The sequence below is a fragment of the Leptonychotes weddellii genome, chromosome 1 (assembly GCF_054177405.1).
Source record: "Leptonychotes weddellii isolate Sample4059 chromosome 1, ASM5417740v2, whole genome shotgun sequence".
NCBI classification, from domain to species: domain Eukaryota; kingdom Metazoa; phylum Chordata; class Mammalia; order Carnivora; family Phocidae; genus Leptonychotes; species Leptonychotes weddellii.
In genome coordinates, this window is record NC_138369.1 from 123,245,762 (window position 1) to 123,263,905 (window position 18,144).

The following is an 18,144-nucleotide window of genomic DNA, read 5'->3' on the forward strand; positions in this document are numbered from 1 at the left end:
GTCCAGGGTTCTTACATAATCTAATTTACTCTTTTTTTTTTTTTTTAAGAATGTAATATTTTTTATTTTTAAAATCATTTTTACAAATCTATTATTTTTAAAATTGAAGTATAGTTCACATGCAATATTATAGTAGTTTCAGGTGTACAACATAGTGATTTGACATTTATATAACACTATGGGATGCTCACCATGTTAAGTGTAGTTCCTATCTGTCACCACACAAAGTTATGACTATATTATTGACTATATTCCCTGTGCTATACTTTACATCCCTGTGACATTTATTTTATAACTGGAAGTTTGTACCTTTTAATCCTCTTCACCTACTTAACTCATCCCTTCAAACTTCCTCCCCTCTGGAAGCCACCAGTTTGTTCTCTCTGGATTTATGAGTCAATTTTTGTTTGGTTATGTTTGTTCATTAATTTTACTTTTAGATTCCACATGTAAGTAAAATCATGCAATATTTGTTTTTTTCTATCTGACTTATTTCACTCCACATAATCCATTCATAGTCCACATAGTCCACATAGTCCATTCACGTTGTCACAAATGGCAAGATCTCATTCTTTTTTATGGCTGAGTAATATTCCACATATATACCACATCTTTATCCATTCATATATCAGAGGACGCTTCGGTTGTTTCCTTATCATTTCCATATTATTTCATGTTAGTCTTCATAGCAACTCTTCTAGTATGATATCTGTTCTACAGTTTAAGAAAATGAGACTCCAGAGACTTTGCATAACATCTGAAGTCAATTAATTTGTGTCAGATCAATTAATTTGTGTCAGTTAGAACCAAAACATCTAAGCCTAGATGTTTTGGTTGACTTCAAAATTCATGTTCTTTCTTTGTTCATCTCTGGTTTTTGGGCTAATTTCTTAAAATAGTTTAGGCTGCTCATAATAAATGACCTAATAAAATGGTCAAAAATAAAGACCCACAAAAAAGAAATGGAGAAGGGAAGTGTAACAGGATTTGGAAGAAGGAATGTATTATAACAAAGCGTCCAGGAAAATGCAAAGCTTTTAAAAATATTTTTATTTTCCTAATGGTGGACATCCGTGGTTCAAGCGATGCTTCCTTTAGCTCTTGCTTTTGCATTTGACTGATTTGGGGGGATGAAAGAGATAGAGGTCTCTTTAGGTTATAGAGGACAAACCTGCCTCTGGATTCTGAACAACCTGGCATCTTAGGTACTTTGTTGTGGGCAGAGAGAAAAAGCACCTGGCAAAGCATCTCTTGGCCACCTTGCCCTGAGCTTTTCTGTACTTTGATACGGATTTACAAATGTTCCTAAGTATATCCAAAGTGCTGACTCTTAACACAAGACTTCCACACAGGGATGGAGTGGATTTGATGACAGTTGGGGGGACTGCCTTTGCTATATCCCTTGCCCCTGCTGTACCTCGGTCTCCCACATTTCTCTTACAACTTCACCCATGTCTTGGTTCTGTAACTTATTGCACACTACTGTCTAATTTCTGGGAAGTTGACACAGAATGAAAGAAAAAAACTCTGGGACTTGGAGCCAGGAGACCTCTCAACTCATTATTTGGTAATATGGACTTGTGCACCTTTATTCTTAGGACCTTATGTTTACACATCTGTAAAATAGAATAATTTCCTACCATCCCTGCCTTGCCAGACCATGTTCTCCTCCATGGGCATGTGATGGTCATTCAGAAAATGGATAAAGGAGAGCTTAGTAACCTGAAGTGTCTTACAGTTGGGAGGGCTTATCACAGAAACTCCTGTTTATATGACATGGACTTATAATTGTGAGTTCTCCAAAAGGTCTAAAGAGAAAAATCTGTGCCCTCGTACTTTAAAATCAGTAATTGTAAAATGCAGCTGAATTGTTAATGGTACATCAACTGTCATCCTTATTTATGCAAATGTGTACACAGCATATTGTTTGAATTCCTCTAGCCGTGACTCTTCAGAGACAAGGAATGGAGCCTTCGCTGTTTTGTGTAATTATGGAGAATGCAGAGCAGCAGCCTCAAAGGCCAAGTGTCGTCCCACAGTGGCACTCAAGTGCTAGAGGCCCCCTTTTATTATTCTTTCAGACACTTTATACCACATTTGTCGGGAACCTGGGTGCATTTGTAGAGCCCGCAAAATTTTGTATTTTATGTATCTATAATAAAACTCAGAAAACATTTTTTTTTCTTTTTTTCTCTCTCCTCTAATATAAATATGGCTGCAGGGAGGAGAGAGACAGGAACAAAATAATGCCTTTTGTTTGAGAATTATAAAAGTGGAGTGTTTCCCACCAGGGGTTAGAAACAGGCTCAAGCCCAGTCTTCATTCTGTGGTCACAGTAATTACTCACTGCAAATGCCATATAGTCTATGAAGTTCTTCCTCACCTTCTCCTTTCCGGTTCTCTCCATAACCCTACAAGGTAGGTCGGATTATTATCCCTGTGTATCCACTACCCTATGAGCTTCTCACAGATGAGACTGTTTCTTGCCAGTTTTTCTACCTCTATCATCCAACTCGAGTAAGTGTATATGTATTTAGTTTATATAGTTTTCTTGTGAGAAAATAATTGCAAGGGTGTTTCGTGGCCCACACAAGGACCCATGGTTTCTAATATATGCTAGAGGAAGTCTTACACTTCAATTTTCTGATGATATATCCTGCTGTGATTGTAGTAGATATCACCAGTTCTATAATCAGAGAAAACTTGCTGAATGGCAGTTGAGTAGGGAATGTTTTATGTAATATAATGCATAGAGTGAGAAACCAATCCCAGTAAGTTTCCAAATTGAAGTTATGCTAAATGGAATTGTTCTTTTTCCCTTGTCTCCCAGGAGACTTGTCAACAGAAGAGTTGTTTGGGCGCCAGGCTTCTCCTGTGTAGAGAGGCTGTTGGCAACCCCATGGATTCTCTCATGGCCCATGAACTTCTAAGCTGAGAAAGCATGGTTCCATGTTGGGGACTCTGCATGACAGCAGGCTGTGCTGCCAAATACCCTGTTTGATTGGCTTTGCACTAATTTTCTGCATATCCCAAATGGCCCAGGAAACTGCAAATGAAGGGCCTCAGCTGCAGTTTGAAAATGGCATCTGCGTGTCTTTCATAAGCCTGTGGGTCTTCACTGAGTTCTTTTCCCTCAATGATTTTCAAGCTTGTTTGACTTGAAGGACAAGAGAGGGGAAAGGGATGGAGAAAAAATAATATAGAGGCAAAAAGATGCAATTATTTTCCCCCTCACAAAAGAGATTCTTTAGGAAGGTATTCAACTTTGTACTCTATACATTCAGGAAAAATATGATTTGATGATAGCCTTATAATCCTTCCCTAGTTAAAAAAGAGTTCTTGGAGAAAGACAATTATCATATGGTTTCACTTATTTGTGGAACATAAGGAATAGCATGGAGGACATTAAGAGAAGGAAGGTAAAAATGAAGGGGGGGAAATCAGAGGAGGAGATGAACCATTAGAGACTATGGACTCTGGGAATAAAACTGAAGGTTTTAGAGGGGAGAGGGGGCTGGGGGGATGGGTGAGCTTGGTGATGGGTATTAAGGAGGGCACATATTGCATGGAGCACTGGGTGTTATACACAAACAATGAATCATGGAACACTACATCAAAAACTAATGATGTACTGTATGGTGACTAACATAACATAATAAAAAATTATTAAAAAAAGAAAAAGAAAGAAAGGAAAAAAAAGTTCCTGGATGGAAACACAAGTAACTTCTTGTCATAGGTCCCAGAGGGATATTTTTACAAGTGTATAGTTCAAAGCCATGTTTTAATCTGAGACCTGTTGGATATGACCAGTCACCCCCCTCCAGTGTCACATGCTCACTGTCATTCCCATGTTTGTGTTCCTAGGACCTCGATGCAGTCTCAGTCTACATACGGTAACAGCTCCCCACCTCTGAACAAAATCAACAGCATGAACAAGCTGCCTTCCGTGAGCCAGCTTATCAATCCTCAGCAGCGCAATGCCCTCACCCCCACCACCATTCCTGACGGCATGGGAGCCAACAGTAAGAGCTTCTCCCTTTAACTTCACCTTAGGGGTCATTGGGGCTAGTGTATGAGAAGACTCTGCTTTGGGTTGGGGGAGAGGCTTGCTCCTAAGTTAAGGAGAGGCAGAGTGGGACAGAACAGATCACAGTTGAATGGCTTGAGTTTCTTATGGTGAACTTTTTGTCACTTTGGAAGTGTATGGTTCATTACAAAGCACAGTGGGAGACATAGAGGGGGTTGTTCCTTCAGTAGGGAAAAATATCTCTGTGATAACAATGGTCCACTTCCTGTCAACCTGATGGGGACCCACCTCCCACCTCCTTTGAGAAAGCGAAAAGGAGGTCTTTGCAACATGTGGGAAGTAGCATGGTGCAGTAGACTTAAAAGTCCAGAGAAATAGATTAGAGTCTGACCTCTATTGCAGTATTAGCTGTGCAACTGTGGGCAAGTCACCTCTCTGCTCTGATGCTCAGTTTCCATTCATAAAGTCATCACTGCGTGGGGCCCCTGGGTGGCTCAGTCGTTAAGTGTCTGCCTTCGGCTCAGGTCATGATCCCAGAGTCCTGGGATCGAGCCCTGCATCGGGCTCCCTGCTCAGCGAGAAGCCTGCTTCTCCCACTTCCCCTGCTTGTGTTCCCTCTCTTGCTGTGTCTCTCTCTGTCAAATAAATAAATAAAATCTTAAAAAAAAAAATTTAAAAAAATTATCACTGCGCATTTACCATCTTATGATTCTGTGTCCCTATGATCTTGGTCTTCTCAGCTTATCTACTGCATCTTGTATACAGTTGTTAAGGAACTGACATAGAGAAGAGAGTCTCCCTTTTACTTATTCACGCACAGATTCCTCACATCAACTAAGTGTAACTGTAAGAGGCAACGTGAGAACAGGCCTCCAAATGGATGATGATTGCTATATAGCTTTGCTGTAAATAGAATTATCTTATCCACTAGAACTAAATCTAACAGAGTGAATTCCCAAACTAGAGAAAACCAAAAGGAGGATAAAATGCAGAAGGATGTCTCATATCCTCAGGGATGCAGAAGACTAAACACTGCACATGTATCCTATAATGCACCTCAGAAAACAATGCCTCAATCTTGTCCTTTGAAAGCCTTCATTATTCTGATCAAGCCTTTCAATGTGCATTTAAGTATTGCCTTGAAGAGACTAGGTGTTTTGTTTTGTTATTTAAAGAAGTTAAGGGAAGCTAGGATTGTGACTCTCTACGGTCTGATGGCAAACATTCAGATTTAAATGAGATAGAGTGTGTGCGATATGGTTGCCTGATCTGGCAACAAAGACTAGAGCCAAACTGCTCTCTCACTAGTGATCAATGCATCCTAAGGCTCAAATTCTTATCCCTTGACAGGTCTGCTGTTTTGACAGTAAAAGAAAAAAGCACCATGTATATTTTTACTTTATTTTCTTTCTTGTGACATCTTAGAGTCCTTTTGTTCCTTCACGTTTGTGAAAGTTATAGTTTGCCTACATTTTCTCATTTATACTTCACAAGTTTTCTCTGATATCATCAACAAAGTCAGAGGGAAAACTGATGAGATATGATAAGCCCATGCTCCTTAGCTGGCCAGTTAGTGGCAGAAGCCTCTCCTTTTTGGCATATTTGATTCACTTACAAAAAAAATAAAAATAAAAAAGCAAATTGCATTAATCTTTTTGTAGATATGTTCCTTTGCTCTTTTTTTCACCTGAAGACAAAATTTGCCTCATAAGTATTATCAGTATTAAGCTTAACTTCTCTATAGGTGAATGTTTCCAGTTTGTAGTTTAGTAAAAAAAAAAAACAATCAGGGTTGCTGGTGTCCCCGAATACAATCCAGAAATGGACCATAAGAAAGAGCTGGAATCTTTAATTTCATCCTTCCTTATTAGGCCTATGGTTCCCAAATATTGCAGTAAATACTCCTATCCCCAGACAAATATCCCAGAGGTCACTCTCTCATTCACATGTCTCTGCATTTGTTCACTGCACATCAGTTTACCGAGCATGTGATTGGTGCCAGGCACTGTGCTAGGTGGGGATTGAGACATGTACAAGGTCTAACTAATCTCCATGCTTGAGGAATTAGCCTAATAAGAGAGACAGAATTATAACCCATGAAGGCAGATACAAAGAGGAATGTGCTAACATCAGGGGTAATGAACAGTTAGAGCATTAGAACTAGGGAAGGAAGTGGGGGGGAGATTGTCCAAAGAGAATGTGCAAAGGTCAAGAAGTGTGCAACTAGTTTGGAGTTTGGTGACTGTTCTGTTCTGTTGGATGAGATGTAGGGTGCTCGAAGGGGTGTAGTGAGAGAGAAGGCTGACTAGGAAAGCTGGTGAATTCGGCCCTTGGTAACGTTAAACCAGGCAAGAGGGACCACTGGGAAGCTGGTGCTGATGATGGCAGTAACCCTTTCTGTTCCTCCTGCTTCTGTTCAGTTCCTATGATGGGCACCCACATGCCAATGGCTGGAGACATGAATGGACTCAGCCCCACCCAGGCCCTCCCTCCCCCACTCTCCATGCCATCCACCTCCCACTGCACTCCCCCACCTCCGTACCCCACAGATTGCAGCCTTGTCAGGTGAGTCCACAGCATGTGCCCCTGGGGGCCTGTCCGAAGCAACTCTGGGTGGCGGAGGGTGGACACTCTCAGAGTTCATGACACAGTTGGGAGAAAAATAAAAAAGAAAGCAGCCCTTCCTCTGGTGGCAGTTCAGCACTGGTATCTCTGCTCTGTGGAGTGGTCAGCAGTGTTTCATCGAGGAAAAGCACTATGATCCGCATGGGAAAAAGTGAAAATGTGAGTTGATAGGCATATCCTTTTTCATGCCTGTTTCCCCCATCTTCACTTACCCCCTCCCTCCCTCACAGTTTCACATGGTCAGTTGGGGCCTTCAAATTGGTGCTCAGGGCTGGGGTTCCCAGAAGGGCAGTAAACATGCTATCTCGCTCCCTTTCCCGTTCTCCAGGACTCATAGCTCTCAGCCACCATGGCCTCGTTATGTCAGAGGGGGATGTGCATTAAAAAGTTTGAATGTGTGCAAAAACGACAGGGCCTTTCAAGAACCTGATGGCCGCTGTTCCTTGGTCATCGACAGAGTACGCACACTAGGCAAGGGCGTTCAGATAGCCAGGAGAAAGAAAGGCCTGGAACCTCAAAGACCTTCTCCCCCGTGGCAAGAGTGGGTGCCACATCTCACGCCTAGCACGCGTTGCCTGCCCCTGCTTCATGTGCAGAATGATCCTCTCGTTTGGCTGCTGGAATAATGTGTGTTGATCACCCTGTGACTGATGCAGCAGCACCAAGCAGCGTCAGTCAGAGAGATGGCCAAGTGCATGGCTTGCGCCACCCAGCCTGTGGCTCAGTGATGGTGGCACCCAAAAGGAGGGGGGTCTGTATGCTGAGCAGGACATAAATCAGAAGGCATGAATGACTTCATAGTATAGTGGCCTCCAGTTTTTCTTAGCCACGTGAACCATTCTCAGAAACCCCAGATACAAAGCAATTCAAGTAGAGATGCTGCTTTTTTGAAGTGAAGAGGCAGGAGGCAAGAGCGCTGGGAACCTGACCACTGGACTCCTTCCTTTCACCCCCTGCAATGGCTCCTCAGGCACTTCTCTCTGTAGAACCCCTAGAATTCCACCAATCACCATTTGAAAATCGCTGCTCTGCAGGAATTCTCGGAGTTGATTTTAATGTCTAGAGACCTAAAGTTCAAGTCACTACCCATCCCCAAACCTTAAATCCAAGGCCCACATAGATTGATTTCATCTGCCCCTAGTCTCTCCTGTAGGGCATCCCAGGGCAAAATGTTGGGTTTTCCTTTATCTCGCCAATGCAGTTGGGGTGAACTTTCTTTTTCTGTTTCCTCCTTCCTATTCCCTCCTCCCTCTGCAGTTTCTTAGCGAGGTTGGGCTGTTCATCATGTCTGGACTATTTCACGACCCAGGGGCTGACCACCATCTATCAGATTGAGCATTACTCCATGGATGTAAGTAACTGTTAGACTTTTCTCTTGAGTTTTATTGCTTCCTTTCCTCCCTCTGGTGACATCCACCTGGTAGTTCAATTCCCCCTGGCTTTAACACTTGTTTTTAGCATGCCCTCAGTCCTCAGTTTTGGTGGAAACCATTACCAGATGAGAAAGACTACCAGGCCTCAGCCTACATACCTGAGAAGCATAGCAATCAGTCTTCCTCAGCTCGTCAGCTTGGCCAACACTTGTGTATTGCACACATATTCTACTCAGAGTGGGAAAGAGGAGATCCAGTTCCTGCCTCCACAAAATTTATAATCTCTGAAGAACTTCGAGAACTTTCTAGATGTTCTCATTAATCTGTATGAGACCCCAGGGAAACTAGCAGGAAGCAGGTGATATTATTCTCATTTTAAAACATGGAGAGACAACAGTATAATCATTTGCATCATGAGATGATGACAGAACCAGGAATAGAGCCCTTAGGTGGAAGCTTCTGGTCTTTAACTCTATTAACTGGCTTCTTCTACCTTTCCTTAAAGTCGGACCTTAAGGAGGATTCAGCTGTTCCTCTCAGTTTGAAACATGTGTTCGTTCATTTTCAATTCTATCAGAATAGGGTCAAGCCATCCCTGACCATTGACAAAAATCACTGGTCATGGTTCAAGTCCTATCCATGCTTTTCAGTAATAATGAGAACTTGAGGTTATTACTTTGCCTCTCTGAGCTTCAGTTTATCAAATGGGGTTCAAAAGCACTCCCTTCTGGCTTTGATGTCCTTTGTCTTTTGGAGCAAGCTGGATAGAAGGGGACTTTTTCTTCCTTCCTACACCGCTTCTTGAACTGCTCACATGGGAGCTTGTATTGTTCTGGTTTATAGCAATCTGATTTTCCTCCCAGGCTGCTCTTCATGCTGCTCTCTTTGGGGTTTACTATCCTCTTTTCCAGCTTCCAGAGGGTGCTTTGGACTGGTGGAAGAAGATACTGTCTGCCTCTGCTGCTGCTTCTCTAGTTGGGATCTCTTCTTTCCCCTCCTTGAGCACCGATCCTAGAGATGCCCCTGCAGCACGAGAATCCCCAGCCCTGTGATGACAAGAATATGCCGTACCGCCCCTCTGCCCACCCCTCCCCCACCCCATAAATCACCCTGACTCCTGCTCCCTGGTGGAATAAATTAAGTGAAAACTATAGAGCAAGCTTTAGAAGTAAGTTTCGACAGGTTTCAAGTCACTTTACAACAATGTCCATCCGTTGAGGAGAACAGAGTTGCCCTGTGCTTGACAGCCCTATGTGACAGAACAGGGAATGCGTCCCTTCCCTATATTTTTAAAGTGATGCCTTCCACTTGCTGACTGTCCCCACTGGGGAGTGTGTCAGGATGCTCCCTCGGCTACTAGGATCTGCAGATGTCCTCCGCAAGTCCCTCTCTGCTGGCATTGGCTAGGTCTCATGCCAGTGTCTGGGTCACAGCTTCCTCACCTGTCAGTTATAAGTTCAGATCTATCTAGAGAATCATACAGCTTGATGGAAGCCAGTTTACAGAGTTCTGGACTTACTGAGAATTTCAGAAATATAAAGACTTACGCTTCCTTATCTAAATGTGGGTTGCCTTCTTTATAATGTATTCTTCTGTTAGAATAGGAAATCAGAGGACCCATACTGTGGACATCCAAACAGGGAAATAACTGGGAGGCTAGCTAATTTCTGCATCCTCGCCTCAGCTTCTTCCATCTCATTACTGGAAATAGAAACCTCTTTTCCAGCTTGTCTCTCAACACCTGTCTGAGTTGTTTGGCATCCCTTCCTGGAAAAAGAATGTGGTTCAATTTGGGAGTTTTCATGAGTATCCCCTCTAAGGTGTCGGGATGGGTTAATAATAATTTAATATAGTAATAATGCAAATGGTGAAGCTTTAGATAGTGTGCTTTATAATTTGCAAAATACTTTCACATCCATATTTACACCTGAGCCCATAATATGTGTTGACCTAAAAAAGGAATTCTGTCCCATTTTACCAAGGAAGAAACTGAGGCCAGTAGGAGAAAAGTGACTTGATGAAGATCTAGAGCCAGTAAGTGACAGAATAAAAACCTCTGTCGAGGTCTTCTTACTCCAAGCACAGTGTTCTTTCTACCCACCATGGGGCTCCATAGAAGATGTGAGCCATCACTGAAACAAGCTAATGAAGAGATAATGCAGATAAATGTGAGAGATGTCACTGAAGTTAGTTAAGATCGAGCACATTTGTAATGCCTTCCACTCCCATTCATAGAACATGGACACATACCCTGCATTTGGATACCCTGATTTATCCAAACACCAAGCAACCTTCTGGCCATTAAGGAAGTTTTAGGCTCAGAGGCTGTCCAGAGTCCCCAATTCATTTACTTAGTTGTGTAACTTTAGACTTGTCAACCTCTCTGACCTTCAGCTTTTCGATCTGTAAAACAGGTGTAAGAGTATCTACCACTAATCTGAGCACTAAATGAGACCATGAATGTAAAATAATTAGTTCAGTCCTGGCATATAGAAAAGTGTTCAATACCTGTTAGTAATCTTTTCTTCTCATCAACTCATTTGAGCGGAGGTTATGGTCCATTAATTTCTCTCTTCTAGTGACTAGAGCCAGGTAGATTTAAGAGTTGGAAGGTACTTTATCTTGTTTTTGTTGCAGGATCTTTGCCCTCTGATCTAACTAATATCCCTATTTTACCAGCAAAGAAACTGAGACCAAGAGAGAATAAGTGAAGTGTTATCCACAAGCAGAAATGGCATCTCAAGGCTGTACCTTTTGCTTAGTTACATATAATGCCAAAGGTTATCCGAGAACTAACTCTATTTTCCAGTGTAGAGAGCAGTAAATTCAGGTTGGTTAAATCAGAACACTGGGAATGACAAAATGATGTGGACTAAATGTCCGTTTGTCCCTTTGTCCTAATTCTCCCTGACTCCCTTCCCTATTGCACAGGATTTGGCAAGTCTAAAAATCCCTGAGCAATTCCGACATGCCATCTGGAAGGGCATCCTGGACCACCGGCAGCTGCATGACTTCTCCTCCCCTCCTCACCTCCTGCGGACCCCCAGTGGTGCCTCTACAGTCAGCGTGGGCTCCAGCGAGACCCGGGGTGAGCGCGTTATTGATGCCGTGCGCTTCACCCTGCGCCAGACCATCTCCTTCCCGCCCCGCGATGAGTGGAACGACTTCAACTTTGACATGGATGCTCGTCGCAACAAGCAACAGCGCATCAAAGAAGAGGGAGAGTGAGCACTACTGTGTGAATGCCTCCCATCCTCTCCCCATCTGTCTGCATCCCTACAAGGCACCAGTGCTTGACCTTCAAAGTGTCCCCTTTAGCTCCTTTCCTTCCTCTTCTCAGTCTGGCTTCTTAAGGGAAGAAGAAGTAAGAGGCTATCTTTGATCTAATGTCCAACCTGGCATCTGATTCCGATTCTGGCTTTAAGCCTTCAAATCTGTTGCTTGCAGGACTGAAGTTATCATGGCTAGGTGGAAGTGAGCAAAAGAGCAGTGGGTGTCTCCTTAAGCAGCAAAGATTTCTGATTGACTTTTATAAAGCATTTTCACCCTTATAGTCTAAGACTATATATATAAATATATAAATATACAGTATATATTTTTGGGTGGGGGGCATGGAGTATTGTTTAAATGTAATTTAAAGGAAAGGAAACTGAGTTGCACTTATCAACTTATTTTTTTAATTTACTTGTTTGGATGGCTTATCTATACCCCTTCTTTCAAGAGGTATTAGGTATGGTAATTGGTATCTAGAGCTTGATGCCATATATGAGTGACAAAAATGTCCTTTCAGTTCTTTTGATGCTAAGCAATTGCCACATCAAACCTTTGGAGGGATCCTGTTATATTTACCATTGCATACTGTATGGGTGAGACCGTATGCATATGTACATGGTTTTCTATTTTAGTGAACTTTATGTTACTGACATACTGACATGGTGGTTCACTTTGGGGTCATTTAGTCTACTTACAAGAAAAAGTCCATGTTCACACTGTCAAACCCTAGAAGAAAGGAAATATCCTCTCTTGCTTTCGGTTGGGAATGGGGAATGTGGGTCATGGCTAAAATTCTTTTTTTTTTTTTTTTAATTTATTTATTTGTCAGAGAGAGAGAGAGCACAAGCAGAGGGAGAAGCAGGCAGAGGGAGAGGGAGAAGCAGGCTCCCTGCTGAGCAGGGAGCCCGATGCAGGACTTAATCCCAGGACCCTGGGACCATGACCTGAGCTGAAGGCAGTCGCTTAACTGACTGAGCCACCCAGGCGTCCCATGGCTAAAATTCTGAAGAGGTCCTTGGCAGCTAGTTCAAAAACATCAGGTATCATGTATCTGGGTATATCAACAACCCCCTTACATTTAATACCAGACGCCTTATCTCTTAGTATGTATTGGGAAAATATTTGCAGCCAAGTTTCAATACTAGACTGACTAAGTCAATGACACATTTGTTACCCTTGTTAGAACTAAGGTAGATTTGATTGGGATGAATGCCGTCTCCTTAGTTCTTAATACTGAAATTGTAGTGTCTATTCAGAATATCCAGGAAAAACAGGAATCATACAGAAATACTGAATCTCCATTAAGCAGTAAGAGATCAGTGAGCCATGAATTGAAATTCTTAAAAGATCTTTTGAAACATAGCTAATATTATTTGATACATGTTTCTTTTGAAAACCCTCCTATTATATAAAATTCTGCAAATAGAGGCTCGTTTATCTTTCTCTCTTCAAGATTTAAAACAGGAGTAGTGATTTGGAAAATCTAAAGTTATGAGATCAGTTTTCCTGTGGCATCAGTTGGATCACTCTATCACTTTTCATTCTTGATCAATAGGAGTTTGACTTTATTGGAAAATGACTGTGAGAATCCAATTTCCCGTCCATCTCTCTTCTGGACTGTCATAGATAGAAAAATGTCCCCACAGATCAGGGGATAAGCCTTCCAATGGAGGTGTTGCTTGAACCACATAAACAGAGAGTTGTCTTCAGACTTTGGGAAAATGTGTAAATGACAATATTCCTGTAGATCTTTCAGAAAGATGCTTTTTTTCCCCCCAAACTCTAAAACAAATATTTTGTACATACGCTAATGAGCTCTAAAATCCTTCTGTGCGTTCTGATAAAGGGCTATGATTGCACAGAAGCTTCCACTGTTGTTTTCAAGTGCAAAAGAGCTAACGTGGCTCAAAAGGGTAATGTATGAATTTCACCTGAAAAGTGTATATATGTTTTGTGTGTGAAATTGCATACTTTGTGTTTCAATTTTTATTTTCTTCTTGGGATAGTGGGTTTTCCAGAACCACAGTTGAAGCTTTTTTTTTATTATTATTATTATGTTTTTATATTTTCATGGAAACATCATTTAGTAAGACTACAATGCCAAACAAGAAAAAAAATGCCATAACTGTAAGATAGGGGGAAGGAAATGTTGTTTTTTATTATTATTTTTATTTTGTATGTTCAAGAGAGTGAGTCCTTGATTTCAAAGTTTTATTGTGCTTAAATGGTAAGGGGCACTGTTAATTTGTGGAGTACGTATGTGACTTGGCTTTGAAAACCTACTGAGGGGAAGAATGAAAGCTGTGCATCGGCAATGCTCGGAGGGCAGATGGCTTCCCCGACTGTCCTGAGTGTTTGAACAAACCTAGGACCTCTTCTGAGCTATTTCAGCACTGTTCAGGTAGCACTAGGGACTCAGAAATTCCTGTACTGTATCTTACGTGTTTGGCACTAGCCAAGGCTAAGCACAATGACTGGCCTCATGTCCTGGTGGCAACTTCTGCTCTTTGAGTGTATGAGTAGCTAGGATAAGGGGTGAACGAGTATTCAGAACCGATGAGTGGGAGTGGACTTAGTGGAGGTCCTGGGGAGGGGGTGGGGCTCAGCTCAATGCAGTCTGCTGACAAGTGGATAGATTTTTGTTTGAAAGGGATGAGAAACAGAAAGGGAGAATAGAACTTTCTTCATTAAATCCATTTGCCTTTTGTTTTCTTGATATTCTCCTAAAGTACAGTATGTGGGATGTTGAATGTTAAAGGTTGTGTTTTTTTTATTATTTTTATAATTGTACAAAAGTTAAATGTCAAATGTTTTATATGCTTTATTAATGTTTTGAAAGTTTCTTTCTTATAGATGTGATACATTTTTTTTTTAAGCTTCTGTTGCTTGTCTTTTGGTATTTTGTGTAATGGGCTTTTGGTGAGCCAGAGGCAAATCTCCAAGCCAGGACATGCAATAAAATTAAAAAATAAATAAAAATGCATTAAGAAATGGTGCTGATGGGGTGTGTGTGTCAGTCTTCTGTCTGTCCATCTGTCCCCCTGTCCTTTGGCTTTATTTTTATCATTGAGGAAGAGGAAGAGGCACTGAAAGAAACATTACAGAGGTTCAAATGCTGATGTTTCTCATCTCAGGCCAAATAATCATTATTTTCTTAGTTTAGCCACCCTATGAGGTAGGAAAGACTAGGAAGCTATCCTCCCTCGTTTGGTACACGAGATCCTCCCAGATGTAATACTTTATTTCATTGAAATCAGAACGAGTTTGCTTTGGAACAGGGACTAGACTACAGATATTCCTAATGTCTGTTTAGTGACTTTCCCGTGGCAATGACCTCAGCAGTGTGGGGGAGGGATGCAGATTATCTTATTGTATGTGGAAACAGCACTGCAGATGGTAGGCTCTGGGCATGTTCCCCTTTAAACTCAGTGTTAATATCACCCTTCAATTACATACATTGATTCAGCCAATAAAATACTATCAACATCGTTTAATGATTTTTACTAAAGAAATGAGAAAGTTTTTTTTTTTTTATGGGCTAACATTAGATGGCGTGAAAACAGCTTAATACCTTAGATTTATAAATAACTTTACAGAATAGGATTATATATAATATAGAGTACTTAAAAATATCAATGTGTTTTCCTGTTTAGAGGAATATAGAATCACATTATGAATATATATAGAATCACATTATGAATGCATACATCCTTATAGGCAAAGCAGGTTTGACTTAAATTAGGGGTACCAAAAGTTTCAAAATTCTTATTCCTTAAAATCTGGTGATAGATCCCCCAAAATGAAATGATGGATGCAATGTTTCTAGGAAAAGAAAAATTAAAGGCAAAGAAAATGGTTAATTCTTGACATACTATTAAGGCACTTTGGACTCAATTGTAGTTTATTTTTTTGAGCAGTTTCAGCCATTTCTATAGATTGCTACTTCATGGCTTTTGTTCTTTCTTGGAGGTCTTCTGAAGTGCAAGGAAAAACATTTTAAAAAACATTTTAAGACTTTTAGTGTAGTTTTCATAACAAAATTGAGAGGATAGTACCGGGATTTCCCACGTGGCCTCTGACTCCACAGGTGCACAGTTGCCCTCATTACCAGCATCCCCCACCAGAGCACTACGTGTGTTGTGGTTGAACCTGCATTGACACCTCATTATCCCCCAAAGTCCATGGGATACATTGGGGTTCACTCTTGGTGCTGAACATTCTCTGGGTTTGGACAAATATACAGTGACATGTACCCACAATTACAGTATCATACAGAGTAGTTTCACTGCCCTGAAATTGCTCTGTACTCCACCTATGCATCCCTCCCACCCCAAAACCCCTAGCAACCACTTTTACTGTCTGGCAATCCTTTTACTATCTCCATGGTTTTGCCTGTTCCAGAATGTTGTATAGCTAGAATCACACAGCATGCAGTGTTTTCAGATGGACTTCTTTCACTCAGTCATATGCACTTAAGCTTCCTCTATGCCTTTTAATGGCTTAATAGCTTATTTCTTTTTAGTGCTGATTAATACCCCATTGTCTGAATGTTCCAGGTCTTTGTCCTTCCACTTGCTGAAGGACATCCTGGTTGCTTCCAAGTTTTGGCAGTTACAAATAAAGTCTCTATAAAGTCTCTACATCATCCATTTTTTCCCAATTACCTCAGATACACACCTATGTTCAGCATCTGTCCACTCACGAAGCATATGGGGTAAATTTTTGTGCACCGGAATTATCATACTGTCTCATGTCATTTTAGAAAAACAGGACGGTCAAGTTCTGGTTCCCAAAATTTACATGGCGAAATTCCACTTGCCGAATAATTAATTGTTGCACTGATTGTGCAAGTTTTTTTATGTCTATGCACTGATCGTGCATAGACATAAATTTTCAACTCTTTTGGGTAATTCCAAAGAGTGTGACTGGTGGATTGCATGGTAAGAATATGTTTAGTTTTGTAAGAAACTGCCAAATTATCTTCTAAAGTGGCTATCCTATTTTGCCTTCCCATCAGCAATAAATGAGAGTTCCTGTTGCTTCCTCTCCTTGCCAGCCTTTGGTGTTGTTAGTGTTCTGGATTTTTACCATTCTAATAGGGACACAGTAGTATCTCATTGTTTTAATATGGATTTTCCTGGTGACATATGTGGAGCATCTTTTCACATGTTTATTTTTCATCTGTATATCTCTTTCAGGGAGATGTCTGTTAAAGTCTTTGGCCCTTTTTTTTCTTATGTTCTCTTATTGTTGTTTTAACAATTCCAAAACCACTTTAAAAAACAATAAAATGTATGTCTTGCAGTTATCATAGGTTCTGTTAGACCCTTTATAAATCTAAAAAGCAGTATGAAAATGTAGTGATTTTGCCTTTTCATATCTTGAGACATTTTATCTCTTTACCATTGTAGGAATTACTTTATTCATACTTCCCAATTCCAATGAGCCAAAAAACAAAAGACTGAAAGGTTTAAAAAAGGAAGAATGGTGGACTTGTCCAAAACTATGCTAATGTGGTAGCCACTTGCTACATGTGACTCTGACCACTTGAAATGTGGCTATTTAAAATTGAAATGTGCTTAAAAAATAATAAAATAAAATAAAATTGAAATGTGCTCTAAGTGCAAGACACATATTAGATTTCAGAGACCTAGAATAAAAATAAAGAATATAAAATAGCTCAGTGATAATTTTTTATGTTGATTCCATGTTAAAAGATACTATGGATTAAGTAAAATATATTATTAGAATTAATTTTATTGGTTTCCTTTTATATTTTATGTGCCCACTAGAAAATGTAAAATTATACAAGTGACTTTCATTACAGTTCCATTGGACAACTGGCCTAGAACAATGATGCAGTAAGAAATCTAGAAGGGTGGCGAGATGAATCTACTGTTGTACAATTATCTAGTTGTTTTTTGTTTTTTGTTTCTGTTTTTTTTTTTTTTTTTTTTGCTGTGTTGCCCAAGAGCATCATCTTTTAAGGAGGTAGTCTTTGTAATCTTTATCTTCGTAGTCTGCTTTTAGTTTTTCATAAGAATTCCTTTTTTTTTTTTCATTTTCTCCCCTTAATGGCAAAGAGATTAAAATTGACAGAGGAAGAGGTTTCAAAATTGTTAAATCAGAAGATGAATATAAAGAGATAGTGTCACTTTGGACCCAATGAAGATGGTGAAACAGATTGTCTATGTTCAATCTCAGACTGAGTTTTCATGGGATGATCTCCTAGATGAATTTTCTCAAACAAAAGGCTCAATGGTTGAGCAATATAGTTCTAAGGATACAAAGGGTATAGTACTCATATAGTTAATAATTCAGCAAGGAGAACTTTGCCATGTAAAATTGGGGGACAAGAACTTGACCATCCTGTCTTTCTAAAACGACACGAAACAGTATTCTTTAATAATTCTTGTGCACCAAAATTTATCCCAGATGTTTCACAAGTGGACACATGCTGAAGGTAGGTGTGTATCAGAGGTAATTGGGAAAAAAATGGATGATGTAGAAATACAACTCATCGAATTGGTCATTCTAGTTGGTGTTTATAAATGTAAAAATAAAAACATTTTGCAATTCTGGAGCAAAAACATGGTCATCCTCTCTTCCTCAAAATCATGAGCCATCAAATAAAAAAAAATTTGAAAATTTTTTTCAAGTATTGCATTTTGATGACACAAATGCAAGATGAACAATCAGAAGCAATAATAAGCTAGAACATATCAGAGATGTAGTTGAAGTCAGTATTTACAAGATGGGTATTTTCCAGATGGCATGATAGTTCATGAGCAGTTAATTGCATTTGGAGGATATTTCCCCTTTTGTGTATATGTACCACTAAAATCA

At 40.3% G+C, this 18,144-nt stretch overlaps 1 protein-coding gene across 3 annotated transcripts in view; it reads left to right on the forward strand.

The window, feature by feature from the left end:
• Positions 1–14,293, forward strand: part of TP63 (tumor protein p63) — a 222,325-nt gene extending 208,032 nt beyond the window's left edge. For all 3 annotated transcript variants that reach the window (XM_081831427.1, XM_081831437.1, XM_081831442.1), the window contains 4 exons: positions 3,865–4,022; positions 6,448–6,592; positions 7,910–8,003; positions 10,957–14,293. In XM_081831427.1, the coding sequence (XP_081687553.1) occupies positions 3,865–4,022; positions 6,448–6,592; positions 7,910–8,003; positions 10,957–11,253 (694 nt within the window). In that variant the 3' untranslated portion in view covers positions 11,254–14,293. The remainder of the gene's footprint in view (positions 1–3,864; positions 4,023–6,447; positions 6,593–7,909; positions 8,004–10,956) is intronic.
• The last annotated feature ends 3,851 nt before the right edge of the window (positions 14,294–18,144 follow it).